At 48.9% G+C, this 19,804-nt stretch overlaps 8 protein-coding genes across 8 annotated transcripts; 6 read left to right on the plus strand and 2 right to left on the minus strand.

Moving 5' to 3' along the window:
* Positions 1 to 1,685: 1,685 nt before the first annotated feature.
* On the minus strand, positions 1,686 to 3,121 carry EV420DRAFT_1040208 (uncharacterized protein). Its single transcript, XM_060465486.1, has 4 exons — positions 2,430 to 3,121; positions 2,302 to 2,377; positions 2,119 to 2,242; positions 1,686 to 2,066 (listed from the first exon to the last, which is right to left on the minus strand). The coding sequence occupies exons 1-4, from the start codon at positions 2,708 to 2,710 to the stop codon at positions 2,014 to 2,016; spliced, it is 534 nt and encodes a 177-aa protein (XP_060335521.1). The 5' UTR covers positions 2,711 to 3,121; the 3' UTR covers positions 1,686 to 2,013.
* Positions 3,122 to 3,589: 468 nt separating this feature from the next.
* Positions 3,590 to 4,744, plus strand: EV420DRAFT_1637966 (uncharacterized protein; the record flags this gene model as incomplete). The annotated part of the gene is made up of 1 exon (XM_060476777.1): positions 3,590 to 4,744. One exon carries the CDS (start codon positions 3,590 to 3,592, stop codon positions 4,742 to 4,744), a length of 1,155 nt encoding a protein of 384 aa, XP_060335522.1.
* A 1,765-nt stretch (positions 4,745 to 6,509) lies between these two features.
* EV420DRAFT_1760438 (uncharacterized protein) lies at positions 6,510 to 7,304 on the plus strand. The gene is made up of 3 exons (XM_060480621.1): positions 6,510 to 6,663; positions 6,731 to 6,963; positions 7,017 to 7,304. The coding sequence occupies exons 2-3, from the start codon at positions 6,924 to 6,926 to the stop codon at positions 7,184 to 7,186; spliced, it is 210 nt and encodes a 69-aa protein (XP_060335523.1). The 5' UTR covers positions 6,510 to 6,663; positions 6,731 to 6,923; the 3' UTR covers positions 7,187 to 7,304.
* Positions 7,305 to 10,679: 3,375 nt separating this feature from the next.
* Positions 10,680 to 11,317, plus strand: EV420DRAFT_1516214 (uncharacterized protein). Its single transcript, XM_060471929.1, has 3 exons — positions 10,680 to 10,869; positions 10,917 to 11,074; positions 11,134 to 11,317. The coding sequence occupies exons 1-3, from the start codon at positions 10,827 to 10,829 to the stop codon at positions 11,155 to 11,157; spliced, it is 225 nt and encodes a 74-aa protein (XP_060335524.1). The 5' UTR covers positions 10,680 to 10,826; the 3' UTR covers positions 11,158 to 11,317.
* A 503-nt stretch (positions 11,318 to 11,820) lies between these two features.
* On the plus strand, positions 11,821 to 13,361 carry EV420DRAFT_1637969 (uncharacterized protein; the record flags this gene model as incomplete). The annotated part of the gene is made up of 2 exons (XM_060476778.1): positions 11,821 to 12,705; positions 12,729 to 13,361. The coding sequence occupies 2 exons, from the start codon at positions 11,821 to 11,823 to the stop codon at positions 13,359 to 13,361; spliced, it is 1,518 nt and encodes a 505-aa protein (XP_060335525.1).
* Positions 13,362 to 15,031: 1,670 nt separating this feature from the next.
* Positions 15,032 to 15,702, minus strand: EV420DRAFT_1040538 (uncharacterized protein). The gene is made up of 3 exons (XM_060465490.1): positions 15,443 to 15,702; positions 15,358 to 15,396; positions 15,032 to 15,256 (listed from the first exon to the last, which is right to left on the minus strand). Exons 1-3 carry the CDS (start codon positions 15,617 to 15,619, stop codon positions 15,167 to 15,169), a joined length of 306 nt encoding a protein of 101 aa, XP_060335526.1. The 5' UTR covers positions 15,620 to 15,702; the 3' UTR covers positions 15,032 to 15,166.
* A 636-nt stretch (positions 15,703 to 16,338) lies between these two features.
* On the plus strand, positions 16,339 to 17,947 carry EV420DRAFT_1040441 (glycosyl hydrolase catalytic core-domain-containing protein). Its single transcript, XM_060465488.1, has 5 exons — positions 16,339 to 16,883; positions 16,937 to 17,145; positions 17,197 to 17,309; positions 17,356 to 17,509; positions 17,558 to 17,947. Coding segments are annotated over exons 1-5 (780 nt in total). The 5' UTR covers positions 16,339 to 16,580; the 3' UTR covers positions 17,559 to 17,947.
* A 20-nt stretch (positions 17,948 to 17,967) lies between these two features.
* EV420DRAFT_1618288 (uncharacterized protein) lies at positions 17,968 to 19,520 on the plus strand (the record flags this gene model as incomplete). Its single annotated transcript, XM_060475322.1, has 5 exons — positions 17,968 to 18,040; positions 18,099 to 18,444; positions 18,494 to 18,845; positions 18,897 to 19,311; positions 19,366 to 19,520. The coding sequence occupies 5 exons, from the start codon at positions 17,968 to 17,970 to the stop codon at positions 19,518 to 19,520; spliced, it is 1,341 nt and encodes a 446-aa protein (XP_060335528.1).
* Positions 19,521 to 19,804: the final 284 nt, after the last annotated feature.

Below are 19,804 nucleotides of genomic sequence, written 5' to 3' on the forward strand. Positions count from 1 at the left end.
AGAGCCGTGAAGCCCAATAAGTGAGGCCTAGCAACGTGGGAAAATAACAACCCCTTCTCCTTCTCCTTCTTGCAAACGACAATCACTTCCATGAACTGCATCTCTAGTCCCGTGGCGTAGACTCCTGGCAGATGAATCAGACAAAGCTTTACACCTTCCATCTTGCCACCACGGACTCAACAGGCCATGACAGGTATTCGCTCTCTATGACCGCCCTTAGGAGCTCGAGGTTCTTCCAAACGCAGTCGGTCCCGTGCACCATGATACGCGACACCGGGGCCTTCTACAGGTATTCGCTCTTTATGACCGCCTTTAGGAGCCCGCCAGTCCACCAAGATCTTCGTGCATACGATACGCGACACCGGGGCCTGGAGATTTACTATTTCCAAGCGAGTTCGGCGAAATGCCATGCCATGGATCTGATCGAAATTTGGGTGGGAGGCATCTTGGTATATACCAAGTTCCTGGTGCGCACTCACTCTCCTTCGCATCAGACGTGCGAAATGAGGCGGGCAATCTGATTCTTAATCAGACACCGCCAGATGGATACGTACACGACTCGATGATTCACAGATTGGCGAGAGCACGCAGAATCACCCGAGGCTATTTCGTAACCCAGTGCGCACTCTTCCTTCGTGTTCGCATCAGACGCGCGGAATGAGGCGGGCAATCTCAATCAGAATTGGCCGGGTGGATACGTACACTGGCAATTATCGGTCCGCTTACATGACTCGATGATTCACAGATTGGACGCAAGATCAACCGAGGCTACCCCATAACCCAGAGGCTTGAATGACTTCACGACACCTCTGCACCCCCAAAACCGTCGACACGACACCCACGGGTTCTTCTACACTCCGCAAGTCCCTTGAGCTTGGCGCCTGGGATCGAGAGTGAGGAGGGCCGAGGCATACCCGACTTGGCGCGCGCGCGGGGAGTCTTGGGGGATGCTGGAGAGGTAAACACACGCTTTGAGGGGATGGAGGGGGTGAATGTCCCAGAGCGAGTCAGCACTGCTTGCGTGTACCTCTGAACTCCGACTGATTCGGAACTCGCTTATCGAATTCTAGTCTGGCAAAATCCTCGAGGTTACACGACCGGAAAAGGTATCTCCGACAAGAAGGCGCCAATGAAGGGTTGCTTGTTTGGCGCCTTACACTCCCATCAATTCAAGATTGATGCGGCTCGCGTTGGTTACTCTGCCTGCCAGCCAGACCCGCGTTTCTGGTTCTTTGCTCCCGACTCTGATTAAGTTATCTTTTTTTGTTGGGAGCGTATGTAATCCACGGTTTTTTTTGCTCCCGTACGCATTCAAACATCTGCAGCCGCACCCACTGAAGTATTATATTCATCGGTGAAGTCAGGGACCCTACCAGTCAGCCAGCTTTCAATTGAACCTAACGCGTACTTATATTGTGGTGAAACGTTGTCAAGGAGAAGTGAGGGTTTCCACCTGGCAGCTTGATTCTCGAAGCACGAGCACTACAGGCAGGTACTTGACGAACCAATGCGAATTTCCCCCGGCAATTGTGCACCAATCGCGCCGCAATGGAGACGATGGGAATAGAGAATGTAATCTTTTGACCACAGCAAAAACACGTCGGCTTTGGGCTTACCACTATTTAAATGATATCCCAATTCAGACTCATTTTGTTGTGTTCAGAAGGCTGGGTCAAAATGGCATACATTATGCACAAATTTCGCTGCTTTTTTGCCCGGCTTACCAGGAGTACGTCGACTTGTTGACATCTAGACAGCCGCACTTTTCTTTCCTCTGTGTTCTCACCTGACTGAACCCTTTGCTTTTGAATGAAGCCGTCAATATCGTTCAAACCTTCTTCCCCGCGATCCCCTTACGAGTAAATATTAATACCTTGCCTATTAGAACATTACAAACGATAACAAAGTCCGATCCAACTAGTAGTAGTAATACGAGTACAGTAAAAGAAGAAGTAGAAACCACATATACGATAAAAATACACCACATGCTAGTACTCGAGGCAATCAGATTCATTAGAGGTTAAATTCAGCGATATGCCGCATGATCATCAATGACGCTAGGCATTCTGTGAAAGGAGAAAAAACAACCTTGAAGCCAGAGTTCAACCATTGACTTACCAGCAGCTAGATGCCCGTAGGCCTCGTCGACGGTCAACGAACACCCGGAGGAGCCGTGGTAGGGCGGTTCACCGGGGACTTTGAGGCTGTAGTACGCGACAAGGTATCCTTTTGCGTTCGTACACTGAAGGGAGGGAGTAATTAGTGATTAATCAAAGAGGGAAGGGGGAGAGAAGCACGAACGGTCCATTCTTGGTTATCCTTTGTCCTCCAGCTCCAGATGTACTCTTGCGAATCCGATGCTACGAACTTGCGTGCCCTCCAAACCTACATCAGTCTCCTCCTCCCCCACACTATTAGTATATGCTCACCTCGCGCGACCAGGCACCCTGACAAGATACTTGTTCATCGGAATGCTCACCCCACCCAAGCTGATAGTCCCCAGCGCGTTCCGTGGTCCGAAGTCCAAAGCGACGATAGCGCGGCGGGAAGCATTGGGGTTGAAGATCATATACGCGGTATGCGTAGCGTCCCGCGCGGTGCAACGGTAGCTGAATCGCATCCTTTCGTGGATGTCGATGAACTCGGATCCGGAGAGCTTGCCGCTCTTGTCTTCGAGGAAGAAGGGGAGGCCGTATTTCGTTGGTGACATTGCTTGGGGTGTGAGGAGGATCTAGCCTTCCTCCTCTGAAGTTAAATAAGTACCAGCAGGTACTAGAAGAGCATTGGGAATTTCAAAGAGGCTAAACCCAAAAGAGACGAAATTGAGGTGCGTGGTTGGAGTGGGAGCGCCTCCCCCCCTACCTCGTGGCATCGATGAACTGGTTCGGGTGGTGTGACGGAATACGTGTGGTGGATAAACCCAAGGACTAGTGAGATAGACCAGGGTTTGTTTGGGCAACGGGACATGTAGAATTGGATTCTTTGTCTAGGTCCACGAGTACGGAGATTCGAATGAGTAGAGATCAACACGCCCTGGTTAGATTAAGACACGATGCAGCAATGGAGTTTGAATTTTTAGGTTTGGTGTGGGGGACGCAGAGGATTGAAAAGCGTTAGTTGAAGGGCAGGTTGAAGTGATTCTTTGGGTGATATTTGCCGGTGGCAGAGACAGGACATACGGGCACGATACGACTTGCCACTGAAGAAAGATCACGGTTGCAATTCTCGAAGCAATCAATGTATGCACTTGGAGTCGACTGGCCATTATGTGTTTTTCAACGAATACATACCTACAGCGATTCGCAAGGGCCCACTGTTAAAAATAAAATGTGGATTGCGGTAGGCGCTTGTTCGCTCGTGGCATTACGGCTTGATGTCGATCGCGTGAGGCGCCATAGAAAGTTACCAAGGAAACAGGGAATTGAACGTTCTCGATTCTGCGTACTGTGAAGACGTGCTAGCAAGAAGGATTATTGGACGTTATCGCTCGCTTCGACGATGTGGTCTTATCGCGGTTATGTAATAATACTCCACCCCCCTCAGCCTCGGGTTTGAAATCTTTTCGCACCTCGACCACTGCCAACCGTGCATGTCGCTGTCGTCCCCGCCCTCTGCATCGTCCACCCCGTCTTTGACAGATGCTTCGTCAACGTCCACTCCAACGACAACAGAGGCGCAGTCTACCTCGACGGCTGCGGACACCACCCCTTCTCTGACGACAACACCGTCGGCCACCACTCAGCCCACGTCGACCAGCCCATCGACCAGCCTGCCTGTGACAACAGACACGACATCGACCTCGTCGACATTGCCGACGTCGACATTGAGCAGTAGTGCAGTGGTGACAACAACCAGCTCATCCTCGGTGACCTCGGTCCTTCCATCTCAGACCACCACTCCCACGCCCATCGCAACCTCCAGTAGTACTCCAGACACCCAAACAACTGTGCACCAAACCTCCCTTGTAGCTACCACCATCGTCATAACCCAGTCAAATGGCCAACAGCTCACTTCCACATCCACCGTCCTCGCAGCTTCCTCCTCTGCCGGTGCTGCTTCCACCACTACCACCTCTTCAGGCTCCTCCTCCTCCCACACAGGTGCCATCGTCGGCGGAACCATCGGCGGAATAGCCGGTGTCGCCCTCCTCACCGCCCTCATCTGGTTCCTCTACAAACGCAACCGCTCAAACCGCCTCTCTGCCCATTTCGACGGCAACTTTGACCCAGACCGCATCGTCGCCCGTCCCCCAGACGTCGGCCTCAACCTCGACGACGAGCGCGACAACGACGGCATGGGCGGCCGTTTGGGCGGCGCGGATATTGGTGCAGGCGTCGTATCGCCCTTTCCCATATCCGCCAGCACCAATAGCCACGGAAGCTCCGGCCAGTCCTATGCGAATTATTACTCCGGCTCTCCGGCTTCTCCTCCTCCGATGTCCCAGTACTCGGGCGAGTCTTCTGGGTATCCTGCGGCTATTTTTAACCCATATGCGATGAGTATCCCGCCGAGGTCCCCACCGCCTGGGTCTTCGTCGAGTGGGCTTGGGGGTGGTGCGGGGGGCATGTCTGCCAAGGAGCGGGAGGCCCGCCAGAATCAACTCGGTGTTGTCAACCCTGACGAGAGGTCCGCTTATCTCGCTAATGGCCCAACCGGTGTCGTCCAGCATCAGGACGCGGGCCCCAGTGAGATCCCTCCTGCGTATGATAGTTGGGGGGGTGCCGGTGCCAGTGGCTCCAAGTAGCCAACTTTTTTTAAATATTTAGATCCGTTGACGCTCTCTCAAGTATGCTGGACGACGCTTCATTTTATAGTTTATTGTACCCTTAGACTTTTCTTGCACAGACCGTCCATTTAATTTCGGTCTCACGACAGTTTCCTACACGTATCTTCAATGCACTCTCACTCTAAATCATGCATACACAATATGACCTCTCACTTTGAGTTTGCCTGCGCTCCGACTGAATTCTGAGTGTGCAGTCGCGTATAAAAACCAGCCAATGTCCTCGTCGATCTTCTCTCCTTCGCCATGCTACAACTCAACGTCAGGACACACCATCTTGGCTAGAACCTCGCGTAATTGGTGGGACTCCCCGTCGGGTTTTACGTCCAAGGGCACTACTAGAGTCCATTACACATGTGAATCCGAGGGGAATGGGAAAAGCACCACTTGATCCAAAGACGGGCCGCGCCTAGTCCATTGTCCTTGACATCCCCCGTCCTCTATCCCACACAAGCCAAGTGGAATATCCGGTCTGCTTTACAGAATAGCCAGTCAATGTCTCTCCTCTCACACGACACATCCAGTAAATCATTTTGACTAGACCCACGCGTAATTGACGGACTCCCGTCAAGTTTACGTCCAAGGGCCATTACACATTTGAGTTCGAGGAATGGAAAAAGCACCGCTTAGTCCAAAGAGGGGCCGCGTCTTGTGCTGAAAGGATCGCCTTCCACCTACCCGCGGAAATTATTTCCTTCCACGTACCGACCCTTCCGTCTACACAAGCTGAGTGGGATATCCAGTCTAGCGGCTTTGTGCCAAAACGTTGGACCACGCTTTCGAGTGCAATTCCACCTCGAGTCTATTCCTAATCTAACCACGTTCTACCGGAAGGAGTCGCGTGTTCAAGATGAGCCAATTACTTGCGCCGAGCATTGCTTGTCTACCTTCCCGTCTGCTTAACAGGCAGCCACGCCGGCCAAGTAATCTTGGTCCTACATAATTGAACCCAGCAAATAAATCCAGCCGTTTCTCGTTCTAATTCTAGAAAGATGCGTGGATATCCATTTTACCTGGGCTCTCAGTCAAGGTTCGCTTTTCCGGTGTATGGTGGTCTTGATCATGCGCAGAAGATTGCGTATCCTCCCCTCATCCAGACGTGCCGGCGACTCTTGCTCCTGCATCGACGTTTCACTCGCGGATTTTTCGGTCGTTTACTTACTCAGGCGAGTGACGAGAACGGGCAAGACGCTCGGCACCGAAGTTCTCTTCTGGCTATCCTTCTGTACTTGTCGGGCCACCTAGAATTTCGACGCATGCGCATGTTTTCCCTAATACGCACCTTGACACAAGTGGGTGATTGTCAATTTGCTGGCACAGGAGGGATGATAGTATCAATGTCTAGTTCCTTTTAGTACGCTGGCTCCTTGGTCCTTGGATTGTGAACACTTCTCATTTTTTTCGACTCCAGAAGGACTCTTGATTTCTCGCCGCCAACTTGAATGATGGTCGAGTTCAAGGCTCTTCTACCTATGCCTCTTCTGTACTTGACGTTGGTCGTCTATTTTCCCGTCTACTTTCCACTAGAAACAAGTAGTCTTGGACCTGCATAATTGAACCCAGCAAATACATTCAGCTGCTTCTCGTCCCAATTCTAGAAAGATGCGTTGATTTTTCTACCCGGGCTCTCAGGCAAGTTCCATCTTTCTGGCACCCTAATATCGATGGTCAAGTGACAAGAGCCCTAATACCGATTGACCATCCCGTCCTTCTGTACACATTGCTTCTTGACTTGAAGGGCTATCTGGAATTTCGACACGTTTTCCAATCCTCACCGCCGCCGATGATGATGGTCAGGTTCAAAACTCTTCTCAGTCTGTCTAGGTGTGCACCGTACTTGATAGTGGTGTCTATCTGGAAATTCGATGCACGACATAAAGGTTCGTCCAAGAACGCCTAGGTCCTGGCACGTTGGTAACTAAAGCATCTGCTGGTTCTTTTTACGAGCCACCCTCACCGCCTGACCTTTTAAAGCAAGGATAATTTCGGGGCTTGACAATCCGACCCCGACTCACGGTATTGAACCTCCGTTTCTTTTTACGAGTTCTCCATCCAACATATCGGTGTAGCATCTAACCCCACCGACACAGAATATTATAAAAGACCACTAACTAGCCAGCCAGTGATTCTACATCCAAACATGTTCGCTCGTGCTCTCGTCTTCCTTGCTATCGCTCTCAGTACGTTCAAGCCCATATCTTGACTTGTTTCTTACACATCTCCGTCCTGCTAGGCGTGTATGCGCAGTGTGTTGCGAATTATACAGTCGTCGCTGGTGATACCCTCACGAGTATCGCCGCCAGGCAAGGGGTCACCGTCGCTAAGATATTGGCTGCGAATCCCCAGATCTCCAACTCCAATACTTTGACGGTGGGCCAGGCAAGTCACGGTGATGGTATTTGATCTGCACAGACAGCTCAGGGTGGTGACAGGTGATCTGTATCCCCAGCTAAATGTTCCCATCGTGATGTGTGTCCGATTCGGAGCAGGAAGAAAGGGTGTGATGGATAGCTAGTCTTGGCACTTGTTCTGTGTTCCGTCGAGTATCATGGTTGGTTGGTTGCAGTGTATCGCATCTGTTGATTTTGAAAGGATCATCTAAATCAAACTTTAACCTGAGTAGTTCACTAATAAGAATACGTACTAGTGATTGGCATGCCCTCGTTCGACTCGGAGTTGTTACTGGGAAAAATCCGAGCCTCTTCAGTTTCTTTTCATCTGATTCCAGGTTGACACCCGAGTTTGGGAGAGGGTATTGGATCGGAGCCGTGAGAACGAAAGTGAATTTCGAGATTTGAGCCGTGGAGCTCGTAAGGAATACGGCATACTCTTGATGAAAAAGCCCTTAGCTTTGGAACTATCAAGGCCTGCCGCATGAAGTGATAATAACCTTCCCTATTTCACCGTCAACTTTCGAAATCTTACCATTGATGGAGTCATACGTGTATCTCAAAGTAAACCGACTTGTTGAAATCGTTGTATAGGAACGGTGGAATTGGAATTGGAATCAGGTGAGCTCCTGTAACTATCTGATGTTGTGGTCTATCCTCAGCTTCGAAGTATTCAAGCTTGTCTACATTCCCATCCACTGGAAACTGACCCAGAAATGGATGGTCTAAAGCACCTTGATCCTACATAATCGGAGCAAGCAAAAATTCCAGATACTCGACATCGAAACCTTCCCATTGCGAGGTGCACAGACGTGGCGGGCTATCTAGAATTTCGACATACATTTTTCTATACGCGACTTGACACGAAGGGGGTGGTTGTCAATATGCTGACACACGAGGGATATCCATCTGGCACATCTGCTCGAAGTCAACGAATACACTTGGCTGGTCGTTAAGGCTTCTGGTTTTTCAATTCCAGAGGTGCGCGTTGGTTACCTACCCTATCCAAGCTAGCCGAGTTCGGGGCCCCTCCGTTATCCGGGTGCGCACTGATTCTGTATTCTGTGGTCTACTTGGAGCTCGAAGGAGTTCATAATTGGTCCAGTGATCATGCAATAGACTAACAATAACCGAGACGAGAATTTTACTGCGAGAACATTGAAGTAATTGTCAATCTGCTGACCTACTGATATCTGTAGACACCATAGTAGTGGTATACATTAATATCTTGTTCTCTGTAAGGTATCTGTGGTTGCTACACCGTTCGACCTAGGATATCTGGGCTTGACACCCCGTTCAAGCACGACAGATTATTAATCTAATATTTCCCATTCTTTTTATATGCCAACCACCGGTGTAACATATAACAACACCGACATGGAAGGGCATAAAAGAACACCTGCCAACCATTGAATCCAAACGTGTTCGCTCGTACTGTCATATCCATCGCTAATTGTTACCGACCCAACTTAATGGTTTGCTAAGGTGCCGTGTTGACAGGCGCTCTGTCACTTTCCCAACTTGTTTCGAAAGGGGATGTTTATCTAAACAGATGGGGTCGGATGCTGTTGAATTTAACGAGTAGTTCGTTAGGAGGATACCCATGCGAGTTGAGGTCGCCGTAACGTGATCGCGACACCGCCCGATCAGGATTCGATGTTCGCGACCGAGTATGACTTGCTGCTGGGAAAATTTCAAACCTTGTTTTGTCATGCTTCAATTCAATATTTGCGTCATACTTTACGTTCAGGTTTATGAGAGGATCCCAGGGTGTTGGATTGATGCGAATCCAGTACGTACCATGACTGAGACGAAAATGAATTTCGAGACGGATTTGAGGTGGGGCCAATATAGAATAACAACATTTTCATTGTCTGTCTTCGAAATGCCTTGGAACTGTGTCACATGCACTAAGGTGCGCCTCCTGAAGCAATAACATCCCCGCTTCCAAAGTCAAGTTCCAAAACCTTACAATTGATGGACTCGTCAATATGATAACAACAATAGTAGAGACAACGACTTGGGAAATTGCCGCATAAAATCGGAATCTAGTGGTGATACAGGTTCTTGCTTTCTAAAAATTTACAAATTAATATCGTTACTGAGAGGCTTACATTCAGAGGAGCCTATACATCAGCTGGAAATCAATCTCGGGGTACCCCGAATTCAATATGTTAGAGCCTCGCATCACGGCGAGGTGCTCAGAGATGAGTAGCTGGATTCTTGACGTGACACAGAAGGTAATCCTCCGCGAGTAGTGGCCACCACAATATTGGATACGCGACTGAGTAAATAAATTCCTATTGAAAGGGCTTGAAAATCGTTTAGGCGACATGTTGAAAGCGTTGTAAATCAGCTTCCTGAAAGCTGAAATTCAAACTACAGATGCGAATCAAAGAGCTGTCAGACATAAATAAAATATCCATGTGTGTCTGCTTACCTACTTTCCTTTCTCGACGCGTAATTGATCGAGCTTGCGGAAATGGAGAAGCGCCGGTTAAAATCCTAGGTCAGAATCCAGCCGAAGGGGAAGGAACCAAAGTTCTGCTGATATATCAAAGTCCAACTTGTCAATTTGCATCTCAGCATTCAAAGCCGTATTCACAATATGTTTGCTCTACTGACATGCCGTGGTTTACGGAGGGTCTGCTAACGTTTGACTATTAAGTTTCCAGTAAATCGTGAACAATGTCTGCGCTTGATCTTAGAGAAAGAAGAATGTGCTGTCTTGCTGTAACTGTTACCAACTGTACTTCTACTTTTGACTGAAGTGAATCGTGAACAAATTTGATTGTCCTGATGTATTTGTCACTTCTCCCTTTGCACCGAGTATCTGAGACTGGTTGCATGCAAAGTAAGGCATTTCTTGCCTGGTTCAAACTCGTCTGTTTCGAAAGGGGTTTGTCCTAAATTGGGATCAAGTACGGCTATGAGTTTGAGCTGACGTCGCCATAACGTGACCGCGACGCGATCTATCGCCCGATCTGGATCCGACCAACGGCGTTCGCCATTCCAAATGAAAACCAGAATAAACATCTCACCGCCAACCACAAATATGCATCAGCTGAAAATAAGTTTGGGGTACCCCGAGATTATTTTAAGGCCTCATATCACTGTACCACTATGATGAGACGCCAGCTTCACCGGGGCGAATCAAAGTACTTGTTATGCCTGCAGGCTGCTCAAACGTTGCCACGAGAATCTCCCAGATCCAGTTCGCGAGCAGCTAAATCTCTGGGCAAAGCTTGGAGAACGTTTAGGCGACACAGAGACTGTATTGCTGCCCTCCTTCGACGAATAGTGGCAACCTCAATATTGGAACTGGGACTGGGTGGATTTCTATGGGGGGCGCTTGAAAATCGTTTAGGCGATGCGGTGAGAGCATTGTGGATCAGCTTCCTACAAGCCGCAATTCAAACTGAGGATAATCAATCAGTCGTCCGGCATAAGTATCCATTTGTGTCTGCTCACCTGCCCTCCATGCATAATTGAGCGAACTTGCTAAAATAGAGAAGTACCGGTTGGAAAGCTGGTCAAACTCAACGGATCCTGTGCGTTAGAATCCCGCTCAAAGGGGTAAAGATAAATACTCCCTTAGTGTATAAAAGACCAGTCATCCATCCGGATTTCAACATCCCAAATCGTATTCAAACATGCTTACTCGTACTTTCATCCTCATCGCCGCTGTTGTCATTGGTAGTTATCCACGCCGTCATATCTGCTTTTTTCTTACCCATTTCTAGGCGTCAACGCCGCGTGTGACAACGGAGTCCCAGGATACACTCACATCGTCAATCCTGGTGAAACCTGCTCGGGTATTGCTACCCAAGGCGGGATTAATGTCGCGCGACTTCAAGCTGCGAATCCCGGCATCAACTGTAACTCTTTGGCGGTTGGCCAGGTAAGTCGTGGTAATCGGATCAAATACTGATGTCATCTGCTGACGCGCCGTAATTACAGAGGGTTTGTGTTCCCAGCAACTAATGTTTGATCTCAGCAGAGGAAGGGTAGATTGAAATAATGAGCCAAGTATTTTGATTGCGATGTGTCTGCTATTCTATGCCAAATTCTCTTGTTTTGAAATAAATGTCGAAATGTTGTCAGTGTTCATGAATAATGCCTAGGCTTCTTGAGTAACGTTCCGTTGCTGATGTCTGTGTACACAATCCCAATTAGACACGACCGGAGTACGACCAGGCGCTACCAGATCCACTAGACCTAGCGTTCCCGTGACGTGGCCGCGACTTCCCGTGCATTTATAACCACTGGAAGAAATCTCGAAGTTGAGATGGCTTGAATGGTTGTAGCATCTATCCCAACCATAACGTTCATTAGACGAGGCTCGGATTGGCCAATAAAACCTTTTGGCCACTCAAACGACCTATAGAAGGTCAGACAAAGGATTCTCATGACCATTTGTTTAAGGTTCCATTGTGGACACTGAACAATAATTAAACCAGTGGCTACCGAGGTGATGGCGACATATTCTTGAAATTTGATTTATGCTTCTATCTCTCACATTGCTTCGTCATAAACGTACTTGAAGCATTCACTCTGAGTTTAAGCGCGGTAAGCTCGTTGCCGTCTCAACCAGAGCGAACATGCTCACCAAACGCCGTTGCGCCACTAGTTTCAGACTTTGCTGGCATGGAGTCGTATCATCGCAGAACAATTCACTCATTTCCGCCCAGAATACAAGACCTCTGGTACAACAACGACCCTCCTTTGGAATGTGACAAGCCCCTCCTCCTCGAGACTGTCCTGACGGGTCCCCGACGCCTCGCTGAGCTCGAGGCTCTAGAGCAAAGCATCCCAGACCTTGACGGGATAGACGAGGATTGCGACCAGCTATCAGAAAATATCGCAATCGCGCAGGTCGCCCTCGAGCCTGTACGCAGACTCCACGATATCGTCCTCTCAGAGATCTTCATCGCCTGCCATGAAGACATGACTAAAAGAGTAGCTACGGGATATTGCAATTCGCTCAACTCCGAAGATCCACCATGGACGCTGTCCCAAGTATGCCGTCGCTGGAGATCCGTGGCCCTGAGTACTGCGAGAATATGGTCCTCCATCAAAATGACCTTTCACGAAGAGCCAATGTCCGTAGAAGAGGAGAAACTCTTCTATTATATGCTCTGTCTACAGCTGGAAAGATCCCAAAGTCACCCTCTGTCCCTGATGTTCTGCAGCTATGGCGATTTTTCGGATTATGCGGGACTGCAAATCCTCCTCTCTGCGATGCCTCGGTGCACGCAGCTAGGCGTCGTAGCTCCATCAGAATATTTCCATTTCTTCTCGGAATGCAGGGGTTCGTTCAGCGCACTAGAGCATCTGTTCCTGTTCGACGTTACGGATGAGGATCGAGAAGACGCGTCTCCTGACTTCGAAATCGACGCTTTCGAGTGGGCTCCAAACCTCAACCATTTGCACCTCGCATCTCTCGGGCCCGCATCATGGATCGAGCACATAAAGATTCCCTGGTCGCAATTAACCAGCCACGCCTCGCATCTGGCATTTGACCTAGATCACGTGGGTATTCGAAAGGCTTGCAGAAGGCTTGCAGCGCAAAGACGCTTTTCTTGCAATGTATGCCTCCGATTGAGCGGACACCAAAGGAGGTGGACCTCGATCATGTCAGAGAGCTTCAGTTGTATGAGAGGCAGGATTCCGAGGGCCGTATCAAAGGACAGGTACCGTACATGCGTGCGACGGCACTGGAAACGTTGGTCTTGCGATACATCGATGTCGTCCCTCAGTTCCCATCAGAGATTTACATGGACATGCAATCACTTGAAATAGAGTGCACTCTATGCGAAGATCCTTGCTCTGACATTCACCTCGTCGAATTCCTGCGAACCACGTCCGGCATAAAAAAACTGAAACTCTCAGTTGAAGGAATCACCGAGCACCTCCTCTGCAGTCTCATATACCAGTCCCTCCTTCCGTCCTTGGAGCATCTAGACTTGACTGGATCGACGTTCGCGTTTCAGAGTTACCAGGTGGCGTTCGTTAGAACAGTGAAGTCGCGGCGCAACCCCATGCGGATCCAGATGCTGGGACCCGCTTGCCGCTTGCAGCATCTGAATATATGCTCGGATTGGATATCATCTATTCGCGCGCATCCGGAAGTCGGGACTGTGTGGGAAAAGTTGCTGGACGGAGGTTTGGAGGTGCAACCAAAGTAGCACAGAAGATTGTTTAAGAATATGTACAGTCAGTGACGGACAAAAACTCGGCACCTAGCAGCAATAAGCCCGCACGAAGAACGTGCGTGTCGCAGTGTGAATAAATGTTTGGTGTGAGCAATATGACCCGCTCCGAGGTTCAGAAGCTCCATTATCGACCTAAGCCGATTGGTTCGGGTGGAATGGAATACACGGGAATTGCTTGCAAGAAGAGTTTCCGGGGGTTAACCATGACTTGGTTTTAGAACATTGGTCACAGCCTTGGGCATAAATAAACATCCTATCTGTAATCAGATCAGTGTAGAAGACAGGGTGTTGGACATGGGTACAAACCAGGATGCACCCATGGGTCATCTGGCGCTTTTGTCCATATCTGAAGCTCAATTCTCGGGTGAGCCCACGTCCAACGAGGCAGCAAGGCAGCTGATCATTTGCCATACACCGCTGCAGGTCTTTAAAATAGCGCGTCCCTTCGGAAGGGCGGGAGTCTGAACGACGCTGCCAATGAAAGCCGAAGAAGAGCCGAAATGGTTATCGTAAAATGTAGCGGAAAACGGCGCTGTATATCGAAACCCGACAAAGAAATCCGGAGCAAGTGTCGAGATGCTCTGTTAAGGGACACAGCTTTGATCCCGTGCAAAGGTGTACGTGTCGGTGAACTGAATGTTCCCGACATGCCTGTCAATATCCGGTAGGCATATCCTCGTCCGCCCATCCTATAGTGCTCCGTTTCGACTGGACTTCTTCGACGTGAACAGAGTCGAGATTTGACCGTAGGCTATGTCTTTTAGCCCGGAGTGCTCGGTACCGTAACTCGAGCATGTGTAGTGCGGATCGACTTACGACCCTCTTCGATTGGAAATGGGAGTAGCGGCAATTTTCCTCCAGGGTCATAGTAAGTGACCATAAGTAGAATTGCCTAGCATCCAGGAGTCGTGCTATAACAAGAACGCGAAAATGCAGAGTGCCGGAGCAACTGCTCCGTGAGTCTACTCCCTCGCGTAAACGTGACAAGTATGTTCGGAGTCGGTTGAAACAAGGCGGCAATTCCGTTGAAATGGAGACCTGACGTTCGGCATTTCAATGCGCGCGACTGACAAGCACTGATATTGTACCGTAACAAGCTTCCGGAAAAATACTTGAATGACGGGGGTTTAAGAACCTAGAAACCGAGTCAACAGAATAGCTGAGCCCTGACTTCCGTCTTAGGGACATTCAAAGCTCTTCAGCTCTGATCTGGTCTCTGTAGAATATCCGAAATCCGGGATAGCTTAAACCAACAGTGACTTGGATGTGCCATTAACGCCTTGAATTTATGCAGTCAGTCAACCAATTGTGTGACGTCGAGGTCAGAAATCTACCTCGGTAGTATGGCCTTGCAATTTGTCCTCCTCGGCTTGGTTTTAAACATTCTGGCGCCACGATCCTTGACATTCCCGTTCTCTCCGTTCTTCTGCATGGATCACAGGGCCATGGGGAACCAAATATACTTGGTGCGATAATGAGCGAAGCTTCGGGGGCAAAAAGAATGTACATGCATCTCTAGTTCTTCGAAAGATGTTCTCCTTATCTCACGAAAGGATTCTCGATAAAAAGATGCTGTCGGAGTTTTCAGCAAGTTGGTTCCTTATACAGACAGGTGCCGGCGGGTGCGACGTGAGGGACCATCAGAATGTTTGACCTGAAGGGACGGACTGTGTGACAGGATTCTAGTATATAACCGCCCAGTAAATCGGATGGATACACGAGGATGAAGTGACGAGCGCTTTACATTGGTGAAAAGCGCTTTGGGAAAATAACATTTATTAAAAAAGGCATTTTGACGAGGTGAATAGAGGATAAGGCGGAGCACTGGCACGTAAACGTGGACGTTCATCTGATGGCAACAAAGTTTCCTACAAGTACAGTGACCTTCTAGTTCAGCGAAAGAGGATATCAGGCTTACTGTGATCCCTTAGTCCCAGGTCGTTAGGCCACAGAACGAGACTGGACAGACCTTTATAGTCTCATTATTTCTGACGTTGCTTGATATATACTAGAAGATCGTTTAGACGACGAGGTGAGAGTAATATGAATCATACCTCTGTACTTAACAGAGTCCGTCCGTGTATATCTCCGTAGGACCCGGACCTATGAATTAGGGATTGTCCGGTATATTCATCCTGACGCCTTTTCGCCGAGGGATGGGCTGCGCCAGAATACGCGATTCTTAGAGCCAACCGAGAACCGAGAAGGGCTGACCAGACCGGCCAGACCATTGTGTCTAGAGCTAAACACTGCTGTCGCAAAAAAGTGGTATTGTGTCATAAATAGCTTGCAAGTCGAAAGCTTTTTCTTGTTCATTCAGAACAATCAGGAGGTGCATGTTGCAATTTAGATCGCGAGGGATGACGATTATTTTGTCCGAGCATGAGATGATTAGTCATCAGCGGAGAAGAAGCGCGACCCTGCATATAATCCTCTTCTCGACCACCGCCCTAAAAGGCACGCCATCTTCGCGTCCGTCAATGAGTCGCAAGGCAGTATCTTGACCTCGGAATTTCAGACTGACTTGGCATGTCTTTGCAAGTTTTCTCCGACTATAGACAGTCATTTTCATAAAGACGGGCCAAGAGGACTCAGTGCACAAGACTGCACAACTATAGATCTGCGAGCACATGGGCCATACCCATGGCAGGGGTAAAATTAATAAATACTGTCAGGGCATCGAAAATCTGGTTCTTTTTACGCGTTCTTCATTCAATTACGCACACGCTTTCGTAGCGGTATCATAGCCTTATTGCCCTCGGAGCCCTCCTCAAGGGTATGTTTTCTCATGATCAATATAGATTTGGTTCCTGTAATTCAAACGGAACAAGCTGACATTCTTACATTGTTAGGTACACGGTGATTGTCATCATCAATGATTCTGTCTCGTCCGAGACTCCGTTTCTGCGGGTGTACCCCCTTCGGGCGGCGTAATTGTAGAGCTGAACACACTATACGAGGCGGAATCGATGATTCAAGATACTCGCAGGAACGTGTTGAGCCTTAACTGACGTCTTGCTTCGTCAGACGTCATTCTGTACTGGATATGATGTGCTTGATTGGTGCCTTCGACGCGCGTAACACTGGACAGTTCGCCCTGAAAGAAGTTTCGGCTGAGTGAGAAACACCGCAAGAGACCAGGTGCTCAAATACTCCTCGATTCAGTTTCTCCGTCCCCGCCTTGGCCCTCGTATGTTTCTGCACTCACCCGTCATGGTCCTCCTCGCTCTTTGGCTCCTCATCGTCGCCCCAACCCTAGCAGTCGCTAAAAAAAACTCTAAACGAGGCATAACGTTCCCCGCTACGAATAACCCCCAGGATGTTCTCAACATAAATCAAACACAAAGTGTTATATCGTGGATATACGACTGGGCACTCTCGCCGCCGAGTTACCTCGTCAATACAAGCATCGAGTACGTCCCTATGCAATGGGGCGCAGGTAATATCGAGAACCTCGCATCAGCTATTAAGAACCAAAGTGCCAAGACGTTATTGGTATGTTGCCTATCGACGTTAGTCGCATCCCGCCTAATATCTGATGACCGTAGACGTTTAACGAACCGGACTTTGATCAACAATCGAACCTAGATGCTACATATGCCGCCGAGTTATGGCAAAAGTACATCGATCCGCTGAAAGACGAGGGCGTTCGTCTCGGAGGCCCTGCTATCACCAGTTCTAGTACAGGACTTCCATGGCTAAGACAGTTTATGACTGCATGCTCGAACTGTACTATTGATTTCCTGACGGTTCACTGGTGAGCAACAAATTCCATCAACTCCTGTATTCCGTCAGTAACTCTTTTCAGGTACGGCGAGGGTACCGCAGGATTTTATGATTATCTTTGGTCTCTTCATGGTCAATACCCCAACCACACAGTGTGGGTGACCGAATACGCAGACACAGAGGGGAACGCAACCGGTAGGACTTTATAACAGGTGCCTGGCTGAGTCTGAACAGCTTCTAGATGTCCTCCAATTCATCAACCAAACTACCACATATTTGGAAAGTCTTGATTGGATTGAACGATATGCATGGTTCGGTTACTTCGTATGTCACATTTGCTTGTCTATCACATCCACTCATTCTCTCTCAGAGACCCGAGAACAGCACATTCTATAGTAAGTCCTCCAATCATTGGTAGTATGTGTGATTGACCACCGTCGTAGATCTCTTGGACGCTGATGGCGGCCTTAATGCTCTCGGGCAAACATACATCGGAGCTGGAACTGTCGAGAGAAGTGGCCCCGCAACGGCTTCACCTACGACAGAAGGAGCTGGTCCAACTGACTCGTTTGTCACGATATCCGCACCGACGAATGTTGCAACGCACGTCATCTCTGGTGCTTCTAGCCATCGCTCGTGGGGAAGCAGTGGACTGTGGATGCTCAGCTGCCTGGTCGGAACAATGTGGCTCATAAATTGATAGACCAACTGGTCGCATGGTTATTTTATTACTTTGTACTTAAGATTCATCGGGTATTATTGGCTAATTTTTACGGGCACTTATTTAGAAAGCGGTATCCATAATGGAATGAAGTTGCCTTTTTCAGATTCGCTGCCCTTCGCTCTATCCACCATGCTAGTAAGAGGAACCTTCGTTCACTGCCTGAGTTCTTCTGGTTTGGAGATCCTGCATGATTATCTGCTAGGCAAGTTCGAATCGAACTGATTCGACATGCTGTCATCGACGAAACGTTGAATTTGCAGCTGTCAATGATCTTGGTTTTATCACTCATTTCGACGCCGCCGCCTCTTCCCAGTCGACACAGCTTCTCGTCAACACAGACGAACTGCCTTTGCAGCTACCAGAAGGTAGTTTTCTTCTACCAACGTTTTGCGACCTCCATCTACATGCGCCCCAGTTCCTTTATCAAGGAAATGGACTCCATTTGCCTCTGATGGAATGGCTGAATGAATACGCGTTCAAGGCCGAGGAACGCCTTGACGCAGACTCTGCACTGGCCCGAAGTGCGTATACCCGACTCGCTGAGCGATTAGTAGAGAATGGTACTGGAGCCGTTTTGCTCTTCGGAACCATCAAGGAGGAAACCAAGTACGTCCTTTTGTGTGATTAATGAATAATCCAATTGAATATGGGTCAGTCTCATTCTCGCCGACGTTATGAACAGGGCGGGAATTCGTGCTTTTGTGGGTAAACTTTCGATGGACCAATCCTCTCGCCTATCATATATCGAAGCATCTGCCGAAATTTCCCTTGATGCTGCACGATCCTTCGTTGGCAAGATAAAGTCCACATATACTTCGTCCCGTTTGATAGAACCAGTAATAACACCAAGATTTGTTCCTACATGCTCGGACGCCCTGCTTAAAGGCCTAGGTGATTTGGTGGCATCCCAAGACCTTCGAATTCAGAGTCATCTCGCGGAGTCTCACGATCAGGTCGAAGCGGTGCGATCAGAACGAGGGGAAGAGGACCTTTTCGTCTTTCATCGCGTAGGTTCAACCGTCTCCGTCGCATTACTGGTAACTGACTTCGCCGCCCAGAACAATCTTCTGACTCCTCGGACAATACAAGCCCACTGCACGTTTCTTGACGTCCCTTCGCTTTCGCAGCTTCGCGAGTGCGGTACAGCCGTAGCGCACTGTCCTTTATCCAATGCGTATTTCTCCGCGGAGCCCTTTCGCCTTCGGGAAGCCCTTGATCAAGGACTGAAGATAGGGTTGGGCACCGATGTGGCAGGGGGATACAGTCTTGATATCATGAACGCCATGAGGCAAGCTGTTGTCACTTCCAGAATGCGCCAAGGTTTGAATATCATGAACTCTGGATCCGAACCCTCCTTGGCTGTAGACTGGATCGAGTCCCTTTTTCTTGCTACTCGCGGAGGTGCGATATCCCTCGGTCTCCCTACTGGCTGCGGATCGTTTCAGGTGGGCGCACCTTTCGATGCCCAACAAAGTAAGCTATGGTATACATTTTGGTCGGGGTTGGAACTCAAATCAACATGTACAGTCTCGCTTTGGGATGCACCGACTCGTGTTGGGACGGGCGCCCTCGATTTCTTTGACTATCCTGTGAAGATCACCCCCGAGGTGATGGAGAAATGGTGGTGTTTGGGCGACAATCGTAATCGCACAAGTATGTGGGTTCAAGGCATCAAGTTGTAAGGTGTTCGATCGACCTTTGGGAGTTTCAATTGTATATATCACGAAATCAAAGCTCAAAGATACGTGCGATTCGCCTCGGTACGAGGAAGTCATCGGTTATGCAGACTGCGGTGGATACGATCTCGAACTTCTCAACTACGACAGTAAAGTTTACTTGTCATTCGCTCTCTGACGTTGCGAGAGGCAAACTATGGACAAGATTATACCGGTAACAGGAAGAGAAAGTTTCATCTCGTGGAGATTCCCCAGATTCAGGTAAATTTATTAATTGAAGACAACGCAAT

This window comes from Desarmillaria tabescens (genome assembly GCF_030435595.1).
Source record: "Desarmillaria tabescens strain CCBAS 213 chromosome Unknown EV420scaffold_6, whole genome shotgun sequence".
Taxonomy (NCBI): Eukaryota; Fungi; Basidiomycota; class Agaricomycetes; order Agaricales; family Physalacriaceae; genus Desarmillaria; species Desarmillaria tabescens.